At 31.3% G+C, this 19,696-nt stretch overlaps 9 protein-coding genes and 1 non-coding gene across 10 annotated transcripts; 5 read left to right on the top strand and 5 right to left on the bottom strand.

Annotated features, from left to right (window-relative positions):
* Nucleotides 1-210: 210 nt before the first annotated feature.
* Nucleotides 211-1,233, top strand: SCDLUD_003416 (uncharacterized protein; the record flags this gene model as incomplete). The annotated part of the gene is made up of 1 exon (XM_046077967.1): nt 211-1,233. The coding sequence occupies one exon, from the start codon at nt 211-213 to the stop codon at nt 1,231-1,233; it is 1,023 nt and encodes a 340-aa protein (XP_045934368.1).
* Nucleotides 1,234-1,356: 123 nt separating this feature from the next.
* On the bottom strand, nt 1,357-3,168 carry CQD2 (Cqd2p; the record flags this gene model as incomplete). Its single annotated transcript, XM_046077968.1, has 1 exon — nt 1,357-3,168. The coding sequence occupies one exon, from the start codon at nt 3,166-3,168 to the stop codon at nt 1,357-1,359; it is 1,812 nt and encodes a 603-aa protein (XP_045934369.1).
* A 595-nt stretch (nt 3,169-3,763) lies between these two features.
* Nucleotides 3,764-4,366, bottom strand: SYM1 (ethanol metabolism protein; the record flags this gene model as incomplete). Its single annotated transcript, XM_046077969.1, has 1 exon — nt 3,764-4,366. The coding sequence occupies one exon, from the start codon at nt 4,364-4,366 to the stop codon at nt 3,764-3,766; it is 603 nt and encodes a 200-aa protein (XP_045934370.1).
* Nucleotides 4,367-5,110: 744 nt separating this feature from the next.
* On the top strand, nt 5,111-5,184 carry SCDLUD_003419. The gene has a single exon. It is a non-coding gene; the product is annotated as a tRNA-Ile (tRNA).
* A 567-nt stretch (nt 5,185-5,751) lies between these two features.
* YSC83 (Ysc83p) lies at nt 5,752-7,116 on the bottom strand (the record flags this gene model as incomplete). Its single annotated transcript, XM_046077970.1, has 1 exon — nt 5,752-7,116. One exon carries the CDS (start codon nt 7,114-7,116, stop codon nt 5,752-5,754), a length of 1,365 nt encoding a protein of 454 aa, XP_045934371.1.
* A 450-nt stretch (nt 7,117-7,566) lies between these two features.
* SCDLUD_003421 (proline--tRNA ligase) lies at nt 7,567-9,600 on the top strand (the record flags this gene model as incomplete). The annotated part of the gene is made up of 1 exon (XM_046077971.1): nt 7,567-9,600. The coding sequence occupies one exon, from the start codon at nt 7,567-7,569 to the stop codon at nt 9,598-9,600; it is 2,034 nt and encodes a 677-aa protein (XP_045934372.1).
* Nucleotides 9,601-9,859: 259 nt separating this feature from the next.
* Nucleotides 9,860-10,882, bottom strand: HIS2 (histidinol-phosphatase; the record flags this gene model as incomplete). Its single annotated transcript, XM_046077972.1, has 1 exon — nt 9,860-10,882. One exon carries the CDS (start codon nt 10,880-10,882, stop codon nt 9,860-9,862), a length of 1,023 nt encoding a protein of 340 aa, XP_045934373.1.
* Nucleotides 10,883-11,730: 848 nt separating this feature from the next.
* SCDLUD_003423 (FAD-dependent oxidoreductase) lies at nt 11,731-12,858 on the top strand (the record flags this gene model as incomplete). The annotated part of the gene is made up of 1 exon (XM_046076667.1): nt 11,731-12,858. The coding sequence occupies one exon, from the start codon at nt 11,731-11,733 to the stop codon at nt 12,856-12,858; it is 1,128 nt and encodes a 375-aa protein (XP_045934374.1).
* Nucleotides 12,859-13,106: 248 nt separating this feature from the next.
* SCDLUD_003424 (arrestin C-terminal domain-containing protein) lies at nt 13,107-16,046 on the bottom strand (the record flags this gene model as incomplete). The annotated part of the gene is made up of 1 exon (XM_046077973.1): nt 13,107-16,046. One exon carries the CDS (start codon nt 16,044-16,046, stop codon nt 13,107-13,109), a length of 2,940 nt encoding a protein of 979 aa, XP_045934375.1.
* A 2,236-nt stretch (nt 16,047-18,282) lies between these two features.
* On the top strand, nt 18,283-19,695 carry STP22 (ubiquitin-binding ESCRT-I subunit protein STP22; the record flags this gene model as incomplete). The annotated part of the gene is made up of 1 exon (XM_046077974.1): nt 18,283-19,695. The coding sequence occupies one exon, from the start codon at nt 18,283-18,285 to the stop codon at nt 19,693-19,695; it is 1,413 nt and encodes a 470-aa protein (XP_045934376.1).
* Nucleotide 19,696: the final 1 nt, after the last annotated feature.

Raw genomic sequence — 19,696 nt, forward strand, 5'->3', positions numbered from 1 at the left:
TATTGCTGAATTTATAAAATCTAATAACCATACAGTTAATCTTTTATTTAATTAATAATATCTTTCGAACCTATACGAAATACACAAAAGCAAATATATCTATTTTTTTTTTTTTTTTGTTGCGTTTTTTGTTGTGTTTTTTTTTTTTCTTCCTTTTGTTGTTGATCTTTCCGCAATTAGTAAGACACTCTGGTAATAACAATAAACACAATGAATGTCCCTCAAACAATAAATACATCTCTATTAGAAACCCATTTATTAAATTTAACCAAGGAAAAATTAATAGAATATCTAATATGTTTAGAGGATGCATTACTTAAATATAGCGAGTCTCCTTCAATTATACCCCCAAGAATTGTGGAAACAACGAAAAAAAACAAAAATACGTTGTTTTTCATGCCTGTTGTAGATGATACTTTTAGCGGCATTAAAATCTTACATAATAATTCTGCAAAAAATAGCGGATTTAACGGTTCTATACTATTAATTGATCCAAACCAGGGTTCAGTAAAATATATTTTGGAGGCTGGTGTGATCACTGGGTTTAGAACCGCTTTGGCTAGTTGTATTGGATTGTATAGGGAATACATCACTAGTTTAACAGAGAAGAAAGATACTTTTGTTATTTCAGTCTTTGGTACTGGTTCTCAAGCCTTTTGGCATATTTTACTAAGCTGCAAATTACTTCAGGATTTATGTGATAAAATAATCATCCAGGTTTTTTATAGAAATAGTAAGCTTAATTGTGAAGAGAAAATTAAGGAGATACTAAATAGTAGTGGAACTGGCAATGCTAAGATTCAGTTCGTTCACCATAAATTGGAGGATTCTTTTAAAATCCACTGCAGTGACGTTATTTTTGGATGCCTACCATCCACTGAACCAAACATATTGTACAAATATTTGGAGTCAGAAAATGATAGTATGCTATACATCTCATTAATTGGTTCTTACAAACATTTTATGAAAGAATGCGATGATCATTTGATTAATTATGTTTTAGTGGAAAGTGCCGGAAAAATTATTGTGGATTCAAAAGAGCATACGTTACTCGAAGCCGGTGAGTTAATCAATGTTAGAAAAGATCAATTGGTTGAAATAGGTCAATTGAAAACGTGTGATAAAAAAGAAATTTTGGGAAATCCTAAAAAAAGAAAAATTATTCTATGTAAAATTGTGGGATTAGCTATTATGGATGTTGCAGTATCGAAGAAAATTGTTACAGATATATAATCATTGACTTACTTTACAGTAGGCGTATCTTACAACAAGAAAACTTACGTATACACAAGCAAACAAAAAAAAAAAAAAAAAAAAAAAAAAAATATATATATATATATAAGTATACGTATATCATTATAACAAAGTTTTCAACCAAAGTGAAAAATCATACAAATTTAATTGTTTTATTCTTCTTTCGTATTGAAACCATGCTTTAAATTCTTGCCACATCCAAGTCAGAGACCATTTTTTATAGTGCTTACTTATAATTTCTTTGGCCTCCCCATAAACTGTCTTAGCACAATATTGTGTCATAATCAAGAATGTTCTTTCTGGCCCCAACGGATTCTGTAGACATTCGTCTAAATGTCTAGTTAGATCGTTGGTTTTCAAGATCAACAAAACAATTCTTGGAATGCTAGATAGTATGCTCATCAAATCAACTAAAAAACTTCCCTCAACAATTTTACTTTTCATTACATCAATTTCTTGTTGAGACCTGGGTTTGGTAATATCATAATGTAAGGCAGTGTCAATACTGCGACCCGTTATAGCGGCGGCAAAAAGCGGGAATTGCTCGTCATTAACATTGGCAAATTTTTTGGCATAGAGCTTCATTTTTTGTTGATCTTGATCCAACAAAGCTAACCAGAATTTGGCATAGTCCCTTCTTAATTGAGTTGTCGGGTATCTATACAAACCGTGGTCATACAAAATAATTTCAAAATTGTGGTATGATTGGATATCATTGATTGCTCTAATACCCAAATTACCGCCATGGGGGTCACAATGAATACCGACGTTTGGCGTGAAAATCATATTGTTAAAAATGTGAGACAAACAAGATGAAACCTCTGCCCTTGAAATATTGTGTTCGTCTAAATACTTTAGATCATCCAACCTATGGGTCCCTATATACTCCATAACCAATATTCTTTTATGCGCTTTAAAAACACTAGGAATTCTTAAAGCTGTTTGTTTAACAAAATTTTTAAAGTATTCTTGGGTTTTTATAGCATTTTGAGCTTCTTTAGTAAAATCTAATTCAACGAATATAGAATCTTGCAATTCATCACCTAGCCAGGTCAATGGGTACTCTGGAAAGACAAAATCTAACAGTTGAAAGACACTTTGCGTCAACATAACATCTAGCGGAACAAACTCTTTTAGAGATGGGTGTTGGCATTTAACAGCAACTTTTTCGTTGTTTTCTCTTAATACACCAATATGAACCTGTGCTAAAGAAGCCACGCCAATTGGTTCGGGATTGAATTCCGAAAAAACATCCTTTAAGCCTAATTTCAAATCTTGCTCAAACATATCATTGATCTGATCAATATTACTCTTAGGGCATTTATCCTGCAATGGAATCATCGTGTTTGTCCATTCAAATGGTAATAGATAAGTCATAGCACCAATGTGCTGTCCCAATTTAATATAAATACCACCGTTGGATTCTAAAGCTTGCAATGTGATTTCTGCGCATTTTTGGTGACATTTACTCAACTCTTTGTATTTTGTTTCTTCATTAGGATATGTTTTATCTAACGTTTTCTTGTAGTTGTAAAGACAACGCGCTGTAGCTTGTGTTACCACACCTATCCTTCTCAAAGTGAGAAATATATGTCTTAATAAATCATGGAATGTATCATTGATATTGTACATGGCAAAACTTAAAACACAAATAAAAATAAACAAATTTTTGAATGAGAGAAACTTTAACTTTCTATCATCTTTAAGGGAGGTCAGTGATAAAAACGGTTCGTTTGAAAATGTGTTTTTTTGCAACTTTGAATAATTTTTGGACAATAGTCTTTTATTGTTATGGATTTCTCTCTTTACCAAACCTGCGTTATTATTGTGGGATTTGATGGTCTTGACATTGTATAATCTTATTGGTATTTGTAGCGATGATAAACAGCGGTAATTATAACATGTTTTGTTCATTAACAATAGGCAATATTTTTTATGGATGGGAATTGTTGGTTTGAATATATTCATTATTGAAGAGGGAAAAGGGAAAAGAGGAAAGGAAAGAAAGCAAAGGGGGAGAGAAATGAAATTGTTATTATTGTTATTGTTTTATTTATTGAAAAGTATATGAAAAAAAGAATAGGCAGTCAATTGATAAAATATATGATTGAAGAGAGAGAGAAAGGAATAAAAAGGATGAATAAAAGAGAAAGAAAAAGGTAAAATTAAATTAAATTAGAAAAAAAAAAAAAAAAAAAAAAAAAACTTAATTTTATGTATTTCTTTTTAAAATTATATATGTGTTGTGTATAATATAGTCTAAAGTTGCATGTGAATAGTATAAATCCTTCTCATTTCCCGCCGATATTTCAAACTCAATACATTTCATTTGTTGTTAACTATGAGAAATTTCAACCAATGAAAAAAAAAAGAAAAAAAGAAAAAAAAAGCCATACATAACATCACAAACATTCTCCCGTGGGCAATCTGACTGGCCACAAATAAATAAAGAGTAGCCAAGCCCTAAAACTAATACCTTTTTTTTTTTTTTTTTTTTTTAATAACTAATTCAAAACTCAACTAAAGGTGCAGTTTCAACAAGACTATCCGCACTTTTTAATGAGTTTCTATAAGATAGATAAGAGTTCCAAAATATAGAAATTAGATTAACACTTAGCAATCTATGTTGTACGGGAACCGAATAAAAATTAATTAGTTGAAAGGCAGGCCAAACAACCCAGTTAGATTTTAAAGTTGGCCAAGTATTGTCCTTAACTTTTGATTTTATTTCTTCCCAACTTTTCAATTCCATCAATGAAAGAGTAAAAAAATAAAACGGAATTGCAATAGGAGCAAATACTAATTGATCAAATGCCACCCTAACAACAGTGTTTTGGAATTTATTTAAGTTAGGATAATTCAATTTATTCTGTAATATCTTATACCATCTATCCCCGATTGGACTAAAAATTATTGATCCATAAAACACTGCCCGTAGAGTTCTATATTTATCATATTTGTCCTTCTTTGTGAGATTTGGTGCATTTCTATCTTTAAATCCTATTTGGGCAATACAATCACCCAGCCCAAACAATATACCTGTAGTTATTGCATTTGTTATTTTGGGGTTTTCTCTTATTGAATTTGAATAAAAACTAAAAAATTTGCTCATTATTAGTTTCTTTTTTTTCTTTTTTACTATTATATATTACTACTTATTTATTTATTTATTTATTTATTCATTCCTTACGTATATATTTTATGTTCGTGGAATTTATTAAATTAGGAACGTAATTGGATTATTTAATTTTCTGATATACACATAGTTTAAATTAATAAGGAAAAAAAGCAAAAAGAAAAAAAGCTAAAAGATAAAAAAAAAAAAAAAAAAAAAAAAGTTGGCATTTATATATATATATATAAATTGTTGATTATTCGATTTAAAGCCCCTCGATTATCTTTTAAGGGTATTTGATTTATTTATAATAAATGCTGGATAAGTTGTGATCTTTTAAACATTATTGTAAAATATGCTGAAAGAATACTTAGGTTCGTAGGTTATGATATCTCACAATAGAACACAATAGAATCCAATAGAATCCTAAAAAGAGTAGCAAATTGAAATTATAACAAAAAGTTTAAAAGTAGAATTGAATTAAATTAAATCAAATCAAATCAAATCAAATCAAATTTACTTGATAACATTCCAGTATAAAGAGTAAAGTTGACAATAATACAGGCATCTGACTATAGAGAACACCTCTTAAATAATTGACTCTTAAATAATACGCCTTTTAAAAATATGCTTTCATAATCATTCCGTTTTGGCTTTTGCAGCTACTTTAGCCTTTGTTTCATACTGTATAATCTATATCAAAGTTCAACTAGTACTTGTGAAATTCAAGGTTCCATAATTGGTTCCTTGGCCCAGTTGGTTAAGGCACCGTGCTAATAACGCGGGGATCAGCAGTTCGATCCTGCTAGGAACCATACACTTTTTTTTATTTTTTTTTATTTTATTTTTGCAAACCAAGGGCATTGTACTGCCAATAATGATGTCTTTGTGAATAATGTTTGTGAATTATTTTCTTTTTCATATGAACAACTTTGAGTTAATTTAAAAAAAAAAATACATCTAGATTTAATGAAAGGACAAATTAATTTTTATACTTGTGATTTAGATAAGAAATCATTCTATAAAACTATTCGTCCTGAGTATATAAAAAGTTTAAGTGGCATTATCAAAAAGATTATCGTTGGTGAACTTATAAAAGAATTTTTTATTTGTTATTAAAAAAGATTTTAAAAGAAAATACAATCCATGTTTTACAAAATATTGTATGGAATAAATAACAAAATTTGAAAAAAAAGTAAGAAAAAAAAGTAAAAAAAAAAAAAAAAAAAAAATGGTGAATTTTAGAATGGTTAGCTGACTGTAACAAGTGACTATGCAAGTTAATCCATTGCAGAACATTATTTTACTATATAAAAAGAGCTCATGTAAAACCCTGATAACACTTTTACATAAAATACGATCCATATAACTAGTTATCCAAATCATAAAAAATAAGTAGAAAGGAATTTTCGACTTGTTCTTCTAATTTTGTTACCTATATTATCAAACAAATTATAAACTTGTAAAATAAATTTGCATCCAAAAATTTTTGAAATATACGCACCCTTACCACAATACCAAACACTGTTGACCCCATTGCGAAAAATATAATAATATGATCTGCACATAATTAAATTGGCAATTGGATTCAACAAATTCTCCTGGATGTTAGATCCACTTATGTTAAAGTATTCATCAAACCAAAAGCTATCCGCGGCATTGTCATGAGGAACGTTTAAATATTTATAATTGGCCAAATTTGATCCTCTAGAGAATGATAGTAACCCTAGGTTAATTAAGTATACTTTATGTTTGTTCGTATTTCCAATCAACAAAGACTTATACAAGCCTTTAATGATATTGGATGTTAGTATTTCTAAATTGGTATTAGAATCAATGTCATTTAATCTCAAATTGTTAGATAAGCTTGGTGTTATAAAGAAAATCTTTAATTTATGGAAATATGGAGTTATTTTCCATAATACTTTAGCTAATTCCATTAAATTTTCGTTAATCTCACTTTGAAACAATTTAGACCCATCTATATCTGATGGGTAGTAAAAAACGCTTGGGGAAAAAATTATAGATACCAAACACAAATTTTCCTTGCCAAGGGTTCTAACAAAAAGAGCCAAGTTTTCTGGTGATGAAGTTATATATTTTAACCTTTCATCTTTAATCGATGTGCTAGAATTTTCTGATTCATCCTCAGTAGCAGTAGCAGTAGTGGTAGAACAAACATAAATTATAAATCCTCTTTTATATAAGTCATAGACCTGATTCCTAGTGATTGGATCTATCATACTACCCAATACCAAAATAACTTTATTGGAGTCCTTATAATCTAAATAATAAACTTTTTTTTTGAAAACTTGCTTATTAATGGTGTGTAATAAAAGTGACGAAGTACCTAAAATACACGCTATTTTAAACAGTTTGATGCTGAAGTCACCTGGAGTGTCATCCAATATCATAGCCAACCTGTAGACATTTCTGGATATAAAATTAGAGTTTGGAATAACACCAGAAATTGAAACATCGCACATGTTACTACCATTATTGTTATGTTGTAAAGTATTTGGACTAATCGAATCTTTTACAACACTGAGACTAGGTACAAGTTTATCATGGTATACATTCTTTAATTTATCCCCTGTTTTGCAACTAATATCCTGTAATTTTTCAGTTGTCTTGTAACCAATATCTTGTAATTTTTCACTGGTTCGTATGCTTGTATCAACTATAAGTTGCGAGCCTGTATTTATTTTGTCATGTACATAATTCCAAGTATCTGAATTTGGCCACATAATTTAGTGTTCCCTCACTATTTCGACAAATGACTATTCAATTTTTATGTAATTGCTGGTTCGTGAGTGTGTATTACAGATATGAAAAGTAGAAATGAATTGGCAAACCAAGAAATATTTCTGTTATGTAAAACTTCAATGTATTTCCTCCCCTCTTTGGCTTCAAGGCAAGGTAAAATATATATATACTATTGGATGTCGTATAATATGATTATTCATAAAGGTGTATACGGCTTTCCTTATCTTTTCAATTTATTTTTTTTTTTTGGCTATGAAAAAATTTTTTTTCTTTTTTTTTTTTCTTTTTTTTTTTTCCAGTATTAAAAAGAGAGAAAGAGATGTCTTTTGCATATCTTTCTTCTTGATATTAAGAACAGATCCAATTTTTATTAAATAAAAACAAAAACTGAAAATTAAAAATAATAATACAATAAGCTAAAAAAAATTAAAATGTCTATTGAAGACTCATTTGCTGCATTATGTGTTTCTGGAAGCAATGATGCTTTATCAGTTAAATCCTTGGTTTTTAAGCCAAAAACGCCAAAAACTGCTACCCCAATTCCAATTGTTGTTGTCGCTTTACAGACCACCAATACCCCATCTCCAATTATTGCATCTGCTTCAAACACAAAAGAACCAAGGTTGGCACGTGACGAATTGTTTCAATCTATTTTCAAAGTTGAAAAAGCTCAAGATTTCCATTTGGGTAATTTACAAAATATCGAAAATGAATTTGTTGTTTTATTAGACTCTAATTTGAATGCAGTTGACGAAAAAGCTGTTTTGCAATTAACCAGCGATAAATTTATTTCAAAGGGTAAATTGTTAGAATACTTAAACCAATTTAAACCAGTTGAAGTTGATTTTTCTAAAGCCCCAGAGCCAACTACTGCTAAGAAATCTGGCAAAAAACCATCTGCTTCCTCCAATAAAACATCGAATACTTCTACTTTAGATGATGCCAAGTTGATCGGTATTACTGTTGACAAAGCCAAGGACTTTCCAGGGTGGTATCAACAAATTTTAACCAAGGGTGAAATGCTAGACTATTATGATGTTTCCGGTTGTTACATTTTAAGACCAGGTTCTTATTTTATCTGGGAACAAATTCAGCACTGGTTTGATGCTAAAATTAAATCGCTTGGTGTTCAGAACGCTTATTTCCCAATGTTTGTTTCCTCTAGGGTTTTGGAAAGAGAAAAAGATCATATTGAAGGATTTGCTCCCGAGGTTGCTTGGGTTACCAAAGCAGGTTCTTCTGAGTTGGAAGAGCCAATTGCTATTAGACCAACCAGTGAAACTGTCATGTACCCATACTATGCGAAATGGATTCAGTCCTACAGAGATTTGCCATTGAAGTTGAATCAATGGAATAGTGTTGTCAGATGGGAATTCAAGCATCCTCAACCTTTTTTAAGAACTAGAGAATTTTTGTGGCAAGAAGGTCATACTGCTCATTTAACTTCTGAAGAAGCACAAGAGGAAGTCTTACAAATTTTAGATTTTTACGAGGGCATTTACAATGAGTTATTAGCTGTTCCTGTTGTCAAAGGGAAAAAGACCGAACACGAAAAGTTTGCCGGTGGTGTTTTCACTACTACTTGTGAGGGTTATATCCCACAAACCGGTAGAGGTATCCAAGGTGCTACTTCTCACTTTTTAGGTCAAAATTTCTCCAAGATGTTTAATTTCAGTGTGGAAAACCCATTGGGTTCAGAACATCCAAAGATATTTGCTTATCAAAATTCTTGGGGTTTGAGTACCCGTGTTATTGGTGTTATGGTTATGATTCACTCTGATAACAAAGGGTTGGTTGTTCCACCAAGAGTTTCTCAGTACCAAGCTGTTATTGTTCCAGTTGGTATTACTTCTAAAACCTCTGATGAAAACCGCGCTAAAATCAACAAAACTGCCCAACATATTGAATCCAGATTGATTAAGGCAGGCATTAGAGCTACTGGTGATTATAGAGACAATTACAATCCAGGTTGGAAATTTGCCAACTGGGAATTGAAGGGTGTTCCATTAAGATTAGAATTCGGTCCAAAAGATTTGTCTGAAGGCCAAGTTACTGTAGTTAAGAGAAATGATTCCAAGAGAATGACTGTCAAATTAGATGAATTAGAAGCTAGGATCCCAGAAATCTTGGAAGACATTCATGAAGAGTTATTTGTGGCTGCTAAACAAAAATTTGATTCTCACAGAGTTATTGTCGATGAATGGAAAGATTTTGTTCATGCCTTGAACCAAAAGAATGTTATTTTATCACCATGGTGTGGTGTTGAAGAATGTGAAGAAGATATTAAGAATTCTTCTGCGCAGAAAGACGATGGCGAAGAATTTGAACAGGATGAAAAGTCTCCAAGTATGGGTGCCAAATCCTTATGTATTCCATTTGATCAGCCAGAATTGAAACCAAACCAAAAGTGTGTTAAATGTCACCGTAAGGCTGTTAATTATTGTATGTTTGGTCGTTCCTATTAGAGCAATTGTTGGTTTTTTTTTTTATTATTTGTTTGATTTAGTTAATATTGCCAAAATATATGTATGTATGTGTCTATGTATGTATGTGTGTAATGCTTAATAGGTGAAAATGATTTTGTTATGTGTTGAAATATCTTTTTCTTTGTTAAATTTTTTTTTTAAAAAAAAAATTATATTTTGTCTTTGTTTCTATTAATGGAAAAAAGAGATTGCTCTATATATATACATATGTATATATAAATACATATTATATGTTTGATTATACATCATTTGACCAGAAGGGATCTTTAACCAGGTCTTTTATAGATATCTTTTCAACAGTAATTCTATGATCAATAGCATTTTTATCAGACAAATAATATAGATAGTCTAGTTTTAGATCGTTGGTAATATACTTTAAGGCTTTTGAATAATTTGTACCTACCTGAGAAACACTATGAGCATCGTCGCTTAGTACAAATCTGCCACTACAATACTGCTTGACTAAATTGGCAACTTCAATATGTGGATATGGTTGAATTAAATTTTTACGTAACCCACTAGTATTTATTTCGACACAACCACCATACGAATCTATAAACTTCAAATTACGCACAATTAATTCTTTGACATCTTCCCAATATGTCATTATGTTTTGAATTTCAGATACCGGTGTACCACCACTGTACTGGTCTGTAACAACTTTGCCTGTATTAGTGTTTACTCTTAAAGTTGAAGGTAAGTATAATCTAATCAAATCAAAATGACCAACTACTAATGGTTTTATTTCAGTTAACATTTTATATTGTAAGTTATAATAATCTTTAAATAATTGTCTTAAATTATTGTTGGAGGTTTCTTTGAGAGCTTTCATCCATGATGTTGCATCAAAGTCTATAAGTACAGAATTAACATGATGACACGAACCGACCACAAATTGAATCACGTTGGAGTTCTGTTGCAAGATTCTATTGGCTAATTTGAGATGTTCCTCATCACAGCCTTCGACTTCCATGCCTATTAAAATTGAGGTTCTTATATAAGGATCAACACAAGCATTGTTTTTAATTTTTGAGGCATGTTTTAAATATTTTTCAAAATTTTCCGATAATAAAGCCAAGTCCTTATTAACATCATTGCATATGTATTCTTCCGGATACAGGTACTGTTGTGATATCCTTGGCATGTGTTCGGTTAAACAGTAGGTGTGGAAATTTAATTCATAAACGCGAGCAATAATTTCATCCAGTGGATCGCTACCATGGGCTATATAATCACCTGAGTGAGAATGATGGGAATACATATTTGATTATTGATGGGTATGTTTTGTGGCAAATGGATATCACTTTTTTTTTTTTTTTTTTTTTTTTTTTTTTTTTTTTTACCTCTTTTAGTCTATTTTCAGAACGAGGTCAAGATAGAGACTGAACGAAAAGAAAGCCTTGTTTATATTGTGCTTGTGAAAAGTTTTTATCGGAAATAAAAAAAGAACAAAATAAGTAGAATAAAATAATGGTATAATTTTATTCTTAGAACAAAGGATGATGTTTTTGTTTAAGTTTCATTTTTATCTTTCAGGGAATTGGAAATGCTTATCTAAATCTAAATACAAAGATTTACGGAATTATAACCCGTGCTGTGAATAAAGAGATAACGTTATTTAGATAGCCGAATTAATTTAAACCAAAAAAAATGAAAAGAAACTATGCAATCTTTCTTAAAAGCGCGCAATTTACTCAGAATTAAGTAGTTTTTTTTTTGTTTTTTCTTTTTTTCAATATTTCTACTTCTATTTCCCAACAAGGAAAGAAAAAAAGGATCGCGATGCGTTACTCTTTTTGAAGATCTGGTAAAGATCCTCTATTGAAAAATAAGAAATCTATAGATAAAAATAAATAAACATTAAATCTGTCTACTTGTCATATATAAAATAACCATTTCAAGTTATCCTTCCTTTTTTTCTTTTTTTCTTTTTTTTTTTTTTTTTTTTTTTCTCCCTCTCTCTGGACAGGCAACCCAAAAAGGAAACAACTATATATAAATTCTTTAGCAAAAAAGTGGTCTCAACCTTCTGCTACTTTATCTATTTTATATTACAACATCTAGATTAAAAAAAAAAAAAAAAAAAAAAAAGCTATATTATCAAATACAATGCCAAAAAACGTTGTGGTTATCGGTGCGGGTGTTAGTGGGTTAACTTCTGCTTTTTTATTGTTACAAACGTACAAACTTGATTCTTTAACTATTGTTGCCTCTGAATTACCAGGTGATACTTTTGCTCATGATTACACTTCTCCCTGGGCTGGTGCCAATTGGATGAGTTTTGCAAAATCTAGTGATCCTACCCAAATCAGAAGAGACTCTATCACCTACAAACTATTGAATGATTTGGCTGATAATGCTCCAGAAACTGGAATTAAAAAGTATACTGCCAAGTTATTTTGGAATAAAAACGTTGAGGAGACACCATGGTACATTCAGACTAGATTTGCCAATGGAATTAGATCAATTAGCGACGAAGAATTAAGATATAGAAATATGGATCCAAATGAATATGTCGGTTATGAATATCAATCTATCACTGTGACACCTGTTATCTACTGCCACTACTTAAGAAGCAGAATCGAAAAATTAGGTGGTGTTATTAAGAGAATTCCCAAGATTGAAGATTTAAAGAAGAGTTTTATTGACAACGAATTAGATTTGCCATTTGGTAAGCCGGATTTACTAGTTAATTGTAGCGGTTTGGGGTCTAAAGTGTTCTTGCAAAGCATAGAACCCGAAGAGGCCGCTAAGGTTATCCCGGTCAAAGGCCAAATAGTTGTTGTTCAAAACGATTTGCCCTTCCAATTGGTTGTAGAAAATTTGCCAGATAACGGGCCAAATGGCAAACCATATTATGGAAAGGACCAGTTTCTAAACATTTTCCCACGTGGTGATGGGTATTGTATTATTGGTGGTATCATGAAAAAGGGCGACTGGAGTAAAAAAGTTGATCCTTCATTGACTGAAAGCATTTTGAAAATGTGTGGTCAGCATGTTCCTGAGTTGGATGGTAAGTTCAAAAAATTGTATGACTACTGTGCTTTAAGACCAGGTAGAGAAGGTGGTGTTAGAGTGGAAAAGAAAAAGTATTATGATAATGATCTAACTGTTATACACAATTATGGTATTGGTGGTGCTGGCTACCAAGCTTCTTATGGTTTATCTTTAGATGTGTGTGAATTGGCATCAGATATTTTAGGCCCAAAAAGGCAAGTCTGTCCATTCAAGTTGTGAAAAAAGGAAAAAAAAAAAAAAAAAAAAAAAAAAAAAAGCCGGCAAAATTCACATTGGTCAGTTTTTTACTGTTTCTCCATATATATATTTATATATAGCAAAAGTAAGCGGCTAAATTCTATAATGTATACATTAAAAAGATTTTAATATGCATAGTTATATATATATATGTAATAAGCAGATTAAAAAAAGAAAAAAAAAAAAAAAAAAAAAAAAAAAAGGGAAAAAAAATGCATTAGACAAGCACCCTATTTCTTTAACAGTCCTATTAAACCAACAAATGAACCAGATCTGGACTTACTCAAAGGAGCAGATGATTTAGGCTTAACAAAAGGTTCTTGTTGAGTGAAGTATGCCAGCCCATGAACATCGTTACCAGGGACGTTGTCAATATTGTTAGAGAGGTGGCTATTATTGTTTTGCTGATTGCTACCACTACTATTATTACTGTTGCTGTGATTTATCGGTGTCATACCAAAGCCAAACTGTTTCGTAACTGTGTTATTTGGTTTATTTCTTAGTTTCCCAATAACAATGCCCGCTTCCGTATCCGAAAAATCGTTCTTACTCGGACTTTTACTCAAAAGCATATTGTTACGTGCTCCCGCTATTCCTCCTACAGATCCGTGCCGGCTACCATTGGCGGTTGCATTATTGTTTGTACCATTATTATCAGATGAATTCAGAATGGATAAATCCAAGAGGTCTGACCTACTACTCCTACTATACAATAATTTAGGTAGTTCCAAAGATCCAATAGTCGCAGTTGAAAATATGTGGTTGTCCTCGTGACTAGGATAGGCTGGTGGTAGATCATCTGAAAATAGAGTGGGGGTTTTCAAAGCATTATCATAGGTTGGAACTTTTGATAAATTTTTGACTTCCCATTCAAAAGAGTTTGACCTCCGCACATCAGGATCCTCGATATTTGGAATACTTGGGTTGATGCTACTAGAATTTGGCGCAGCAAATGAATTAGCCCTCGATAAGTGTCTCACGGACGGAATGTCTGTGGTACTTAGAGCAGATAAGTTCCTTAGATGTTGTAAAGCAGGATTCTGTAATGGCTCACTTGCCGTAATGCTGATGACTGGAGGAGCAGGAAATAAATTGGATGCGTTTGCAGAATCATTAATATTATCATTTTGTCCTTCCCTTTCTAGTTGCAATTGTTCTAGGCCCATTTGTAATAAATCCACATTGTCTGCATCATTCAACGGGTTGTCATTGCTATTGTTTACGGTACCATCAGAGGCAGCGCCATTATGATCCTGTGATATAGGAGTTTGTGTGCCTGATTGAACTGGTGACTCTTCGTAATTAATATCGCTCCACAGTCTGTCATAAATCCTATTTTCATAATTAGGTGGTGCCATCAAACTGTTTAATAAAACACTTGACAAGACTTGTGAACCTGAGCTTTCTAATCTACCCACGGTATCTGTATTGTTGTTCATTGAGACATTTAACGAGCTACTGTTATTATTCGTATCGCCATTGCTGGAAACATTGTTATGAACATTATTTATATCTGGTGTAATTCCTGGCGGAGGTAACAGGGTCGATAAATTTGACACACTATTTAGATTATTAGCATATTGGGTGTTTAAAAAGGAGGGTGCCGAGAAAGTACTGCCAAATATAAAATCATCATCAATATCCTCACTAGCACTCGGTCCTTTGGGGTTAATAAAGCTACTATTCTTATTGTTTCTGCTAAAATCAGACCCACCAACAGCACTTTTGAGATTAGTACTACTGGATCTATTGCTGATTGTATTAGCAATACTTCCTTCGCCACTGCTGTTGCCGCCATCCAATGCAGATGCAGACTTAACACCCAACTGTACGAATGGAGAGATGAATAACTGAATGGGTAGAGAAGCTCTTAATTCAGACATGTGGCCATCAGGATTAATTAGAGATATGGTAAACTTCAGTTTATGACGGACTTTAATGTTATTTAAAATGGTACAGTCCTGAGTACCTTTAGATAAACTTGGAGGAATATTTAGCAAAAGATCTACATCCCACCTATCCTGAAAATCATTAAAAATCAAGCCATCGTCATCATAATTCAGCCGATGCCCCAATGGATCTGACACTTTTAACTTGGTAACTATCCTTTCCTCAGTATACGGAGGACCATACGGACCACACAACGCACAATATTCAACCAATTGAATTTTGATTGGACCTAATTTTAAGCCCTTCAACAATGGAACCATAATTAAAGAAATAGGTATGGATGAACCAATAATCACGGACTTGGCTGGTGTAGAAATCGTGTATTCCACCTTATTTGGCCAAGTGTTATCAACCGCAACAGTTTCAGACAAATCTACGGAATCTGGCGATAGTGTGCGGATTATTCTTATATGTTTCTTTACTGTTATATCATTTAAAAATTTGCTTCTTTGAATAGACGCTTGTAATTTATAAACAATGGATCCATGCGGCAATCCTTCTACACTTTCAATTGTTGTACCTGGTAATATTGTAGAAAATGGGAACTCGTAGTTACCCTTTTCTAATAATTGCGGGGGAATCGATGCGACATTGTTATTATTAAAGTCAATTGGTTGAGTATTGTTGTTGCTATTATTCCGTGCCATTGATGATGCTGCGCCTGCAGATGAAGTTAAATTCTTTAAATTTGTAGATGATTTCGGTTTTATATGTTTTTTGAATAAGCCACTTGCTGAACGAATCAGCAGCGGCTCGCTACCACTACTGTTGCTGCTGTTGGTGTTGTTGTTGTTGTTGTTATCGTTTATATTGATTTGATTATTATTGTTAGAGTTGAGATTTACGGAAGAACTAGAGCTACTACGACTTAATCTATTTGTATTATTGGTGGTTGCGGTATCATATAAAGAAGTGACATCTTTCCATGAATGCTCATAAAACCGTTTATCATATTTATTTATCCTAGTAATAGAGCCACCATTAGCAGTGTTATAAGTAACGGGAATTCTTACTCTTAGCATACCATATAGCCTTAGAGACATTGATTTAACATACATTGGTTCGGTAATAGATAATACTATGGTACCAGACAATAAAACAGAAGGAGACTCTTGTGGTGATCCTGTGAATACTAATACATCGTGGTCTGCATTGTTTAATCTTATATCAAACAAAACAGGTGGTTTAGAAGACCCCTTTGGTGTAGTAAAACTTAACATACTATTTGTGTGTGTGTGTGTGTGTGTGTTATTTTATATATCGTTTTATTTATTTAGGTCACTTTGTAATTCTTGTATCTGATAGGGGGTGTGAAAATATAAAAAGAAAATATGGCTATCTTTAATTATTTTTTTTTTATCCTTTTTTGGTTTTTTTTTTTTTTTTTTCTTTTTTTTTAAAAATATATATGCATATATATAATCTAATACAAAATGGTTTATTTGAGGATTTGTTCAATTCAGTCTACTTTTCTCATATGAATAAAAGGTGAAAGTAGAATTGGATCTTTTATTTTTTATGTTGCTCAAAAGTTTAAACGATAACTCAAAAACAAAAATAAATAAAGAAATAAAGAAATAGTAAATAGTAAATAAATAAAAAAAAAAAAAAGACGCAAGGGCCAGTACTCAGTATCAGATTTTGTAATATAGGGAGTAAGGAAAAGAATTAAATAAAATACAAGATGTAAAGTAAATAAAAACACTTGAATCGCAATCTTAAAATTTGTATTTGCGGAGAATAAAAAAGAAGAGGAAAAAAAAAAGCTAAACTTTAAGTGAAATTGCTGAATGATTTATTCTTGTCAGCATTTTAATAGATAATAATTAATACAATAGTATCTGAAGAATATGTTATTATTGTTGGTTTTATAATTGCCACAAAAGCTACCGTGGAAAGCGAAAAAAAAAAAGGAGACGGAGACGGGCTAAAGAAAGCAAGTGAAAAAGAAAAAAAGGGAGTATTATAACGCACGCAGATATCAATGTACACTGTATTTGTATTTGTATTTGTATTTGTATTTGTTTTTGTTTTTGTTTTTGTTTTTGTTTTAAAATAACAAACCGATGCAAAATAACCAAATGAATAAATGAATAAATAGAGCAAACTAAATAATATCCGGGTTGTCAAAGGTAATCGTAAAGGACTTAGGATATATCTGTGTGTAATCTTACTTCCTCTATTTCAGCCCGGGTAATCATTCCATATATTTATATATATATATACATTTAATAAAGATAAGAATTACGATAATTAAGCACGTGCTTACATACTAATTAAATTAAGAAAAAAAAAAAACATCTGTACATTTTATTTTATCAATAAAAGAATCATAGTTGTTTTAAAACAAAAATCTGGGTTCTCGTTAAAGATGTTATATAAATGAAAAATTTAGCTAAAAGATTTGGTTAGAATAGTCCAAGGGGGAAAAAAAAATATATATATATATATTAATTTGTTTGTGTATACTTTTCAAATTATTTTCTGAATAAATTCTCCTGCGCATCATTCTGCAAACTCAGGTCTTAAATCAGAACGACGAGGCATTACCAATGGATGTAATTGTGCCAAGTACGTAATAGCCCACATTAAAAACATCATAGATAACGTTAGGATAAATGTACTCCTCCAAACTGTTTGGTTATTTTTAGGAGCTATAAACCAAAATATTACAGAAACAATAGATACCACTAATAATGCTATAACAACCGTGTAACTTTACATAATACATTGAAACCAGAGAAAAAAGGATAAAATATGATTTATAAATGTTAGTAAGTTGAGGGGGGAAATCACACAGATTAAGGGAATAAAAATTACAGCCAGAGACTTTTGTAACTTAATGCTAAATTAAATTCCTTGTAATTATTGTTATTGTATACATACAAACTAGCCATATTGCCTCGTTCGATATGTCTATTTATGTTTTTGTCTCTTACGGGGTGTAGAAGTAAGTATATATAATGAAACTTGTTGATGAACTAGCTAGTGCATTTGGAAAATGATTGTAAACGCTTAAAATTCTGGGAATAAACTGGTAAAAGAAAAGGGAAAAAAAAAATAAAAATATTCCTGTTGTTTTTTTTTTTAAATAAAAAAAAAAATAAAAAAAAAAAATAAAAAAAAAAATAAAAAAAAAAATGCAACCAAAAATTAAATTTGCTATGTTTGTAGCAAAAGGAATCTTTTTGATTATTTGACTAGTCTATTTTTTTTTTAGAAAAAAAAAAAAAAAAAAAAAAAGAAAAAAAGAAAAAAAAAAGGAATATTTGTGACCAAATACATTTGCAGATGATTAAACGCTAAACTTATTTTGATAAAATTAAATCTTATTCATAATTTAATTCATCAGTAAGTAGTTTTGTATAAACTTTCCAAGTATTTATCATTAAATCCAATAAATATAAATATATATATACATATATACATATATTTATAATACGATACCACACAGTAATGACAGATCAATTACAGGTGCCATACCAAGTTTTAGATTGGTTAGTTAGAGTCATACATCCAATTTATGAATCACCCAAATCGGTGTTTAATGACGTAGTGTATGCCTTAAATCAATATCAATACATTTTAAGACCCAAAACAAAAGTTTATACTGATGTCAACGGTGTATCGCAATTGCTATTATGCTTGTATGGCAAAATCGGAGTTGACAATAGTATTCCCATTATATTATGGATACCCGTGAATTATTTGAGCAATAATGGTCGTGATAACGATCCCTGGATTGTTTTGGATTTTGATATATTACCTGAAAACTATGAGATTGTTAACGAGCATCATGGCGCTGAAGCTATTTCAAACAAATATGTTAAAGGGGAAAGTGGTATAATTAACATCCCTAGCTTATCACACAATAGTAGCGTGGATATTGCCACCACCTCTCCTCTTCCAGGCACAAGGCTTTGTAATATAATAAGTGAATTATTGTACATATTTAAGGACTCCAGGGCAATAACTAATGATATGTTATCGTCAATTTCAAAAAAAACGCCCCCATTGCCAATCAAAGGCACAGCAACTTCCAATGACACTAGTACTAGAAACATCATGCCTTCTTTAAACAAGCCCACATTACCACCAAAGCAATCTTTAGATCACGACAAAAGTTATGGTCCCACAACACACACCGATGACTTTAATGAGTATTCACCACCAGCCGCAGTAAAAGTGGCACCAGTGCCTGCGATTCCGCAAAGACCTGATAAATTGACCAACTTCCAATCAGTAAAACCGAATAAAGAGGAGACACAACAGCCCATTCAAGAAATAGATTATGTGGGTATAAATACTACTGATAATGATAGCAGCGAAAAGGAACACTTGCTCAATACTTTACAAAGAATTATAAATAATTTGGGGTCAAACGATAAAATTCGACAAGAAACAGCTTTAAACGATAAAATAGCGCAAGTGAATTCAGTTATTAAAGGATTTGAAAAAGTTTACGACTTCCAAAATAGCACGTTGAAAAAATTTAATGAGAATATCCAATCTTCAAATATAGAATTGAAACAGAAAATGAATTTATTCCATGAGAGACAAAAGATTTTACAGCAAACATGTGCTAGAGTGTCACAAACACCTGTTAAAGATTTAATAGAAGAAAATGATGAACATGACTCTAAAATGATTCATTTAGTAGCAAAAGATAGAGCATTGGAAGATGCTATTTATATGTTATTTAAATTATTTAATGCGCTATGTGAAGATGGGCAACATCAATCGGAAGATATTAATGATAATATATCCTTAGAGAGTTATTTAAAAAAAACTCGTAAATTGGCTAGGGAACAATTTATGGTACGATACGAAATATATTCACAGAATATCAATAATACGGATAAGTCATAGT

The sequence above is a fragment of the Saccharomycodes ludwigii genome, chromosome IV (genome assembly GCF_020623625.1).
Source record: "Saccharomycodes ludwigii strain NBRC 1722 chromosome IV, whole genome shotgun sequence".
NCBI lineage: Eukaryota > Fungi > Ascomycota > Saccharomycetes > Saccharomycodales > Saccharomycodaceae > Saccharomycodes > Saccharomycodes ludwigii.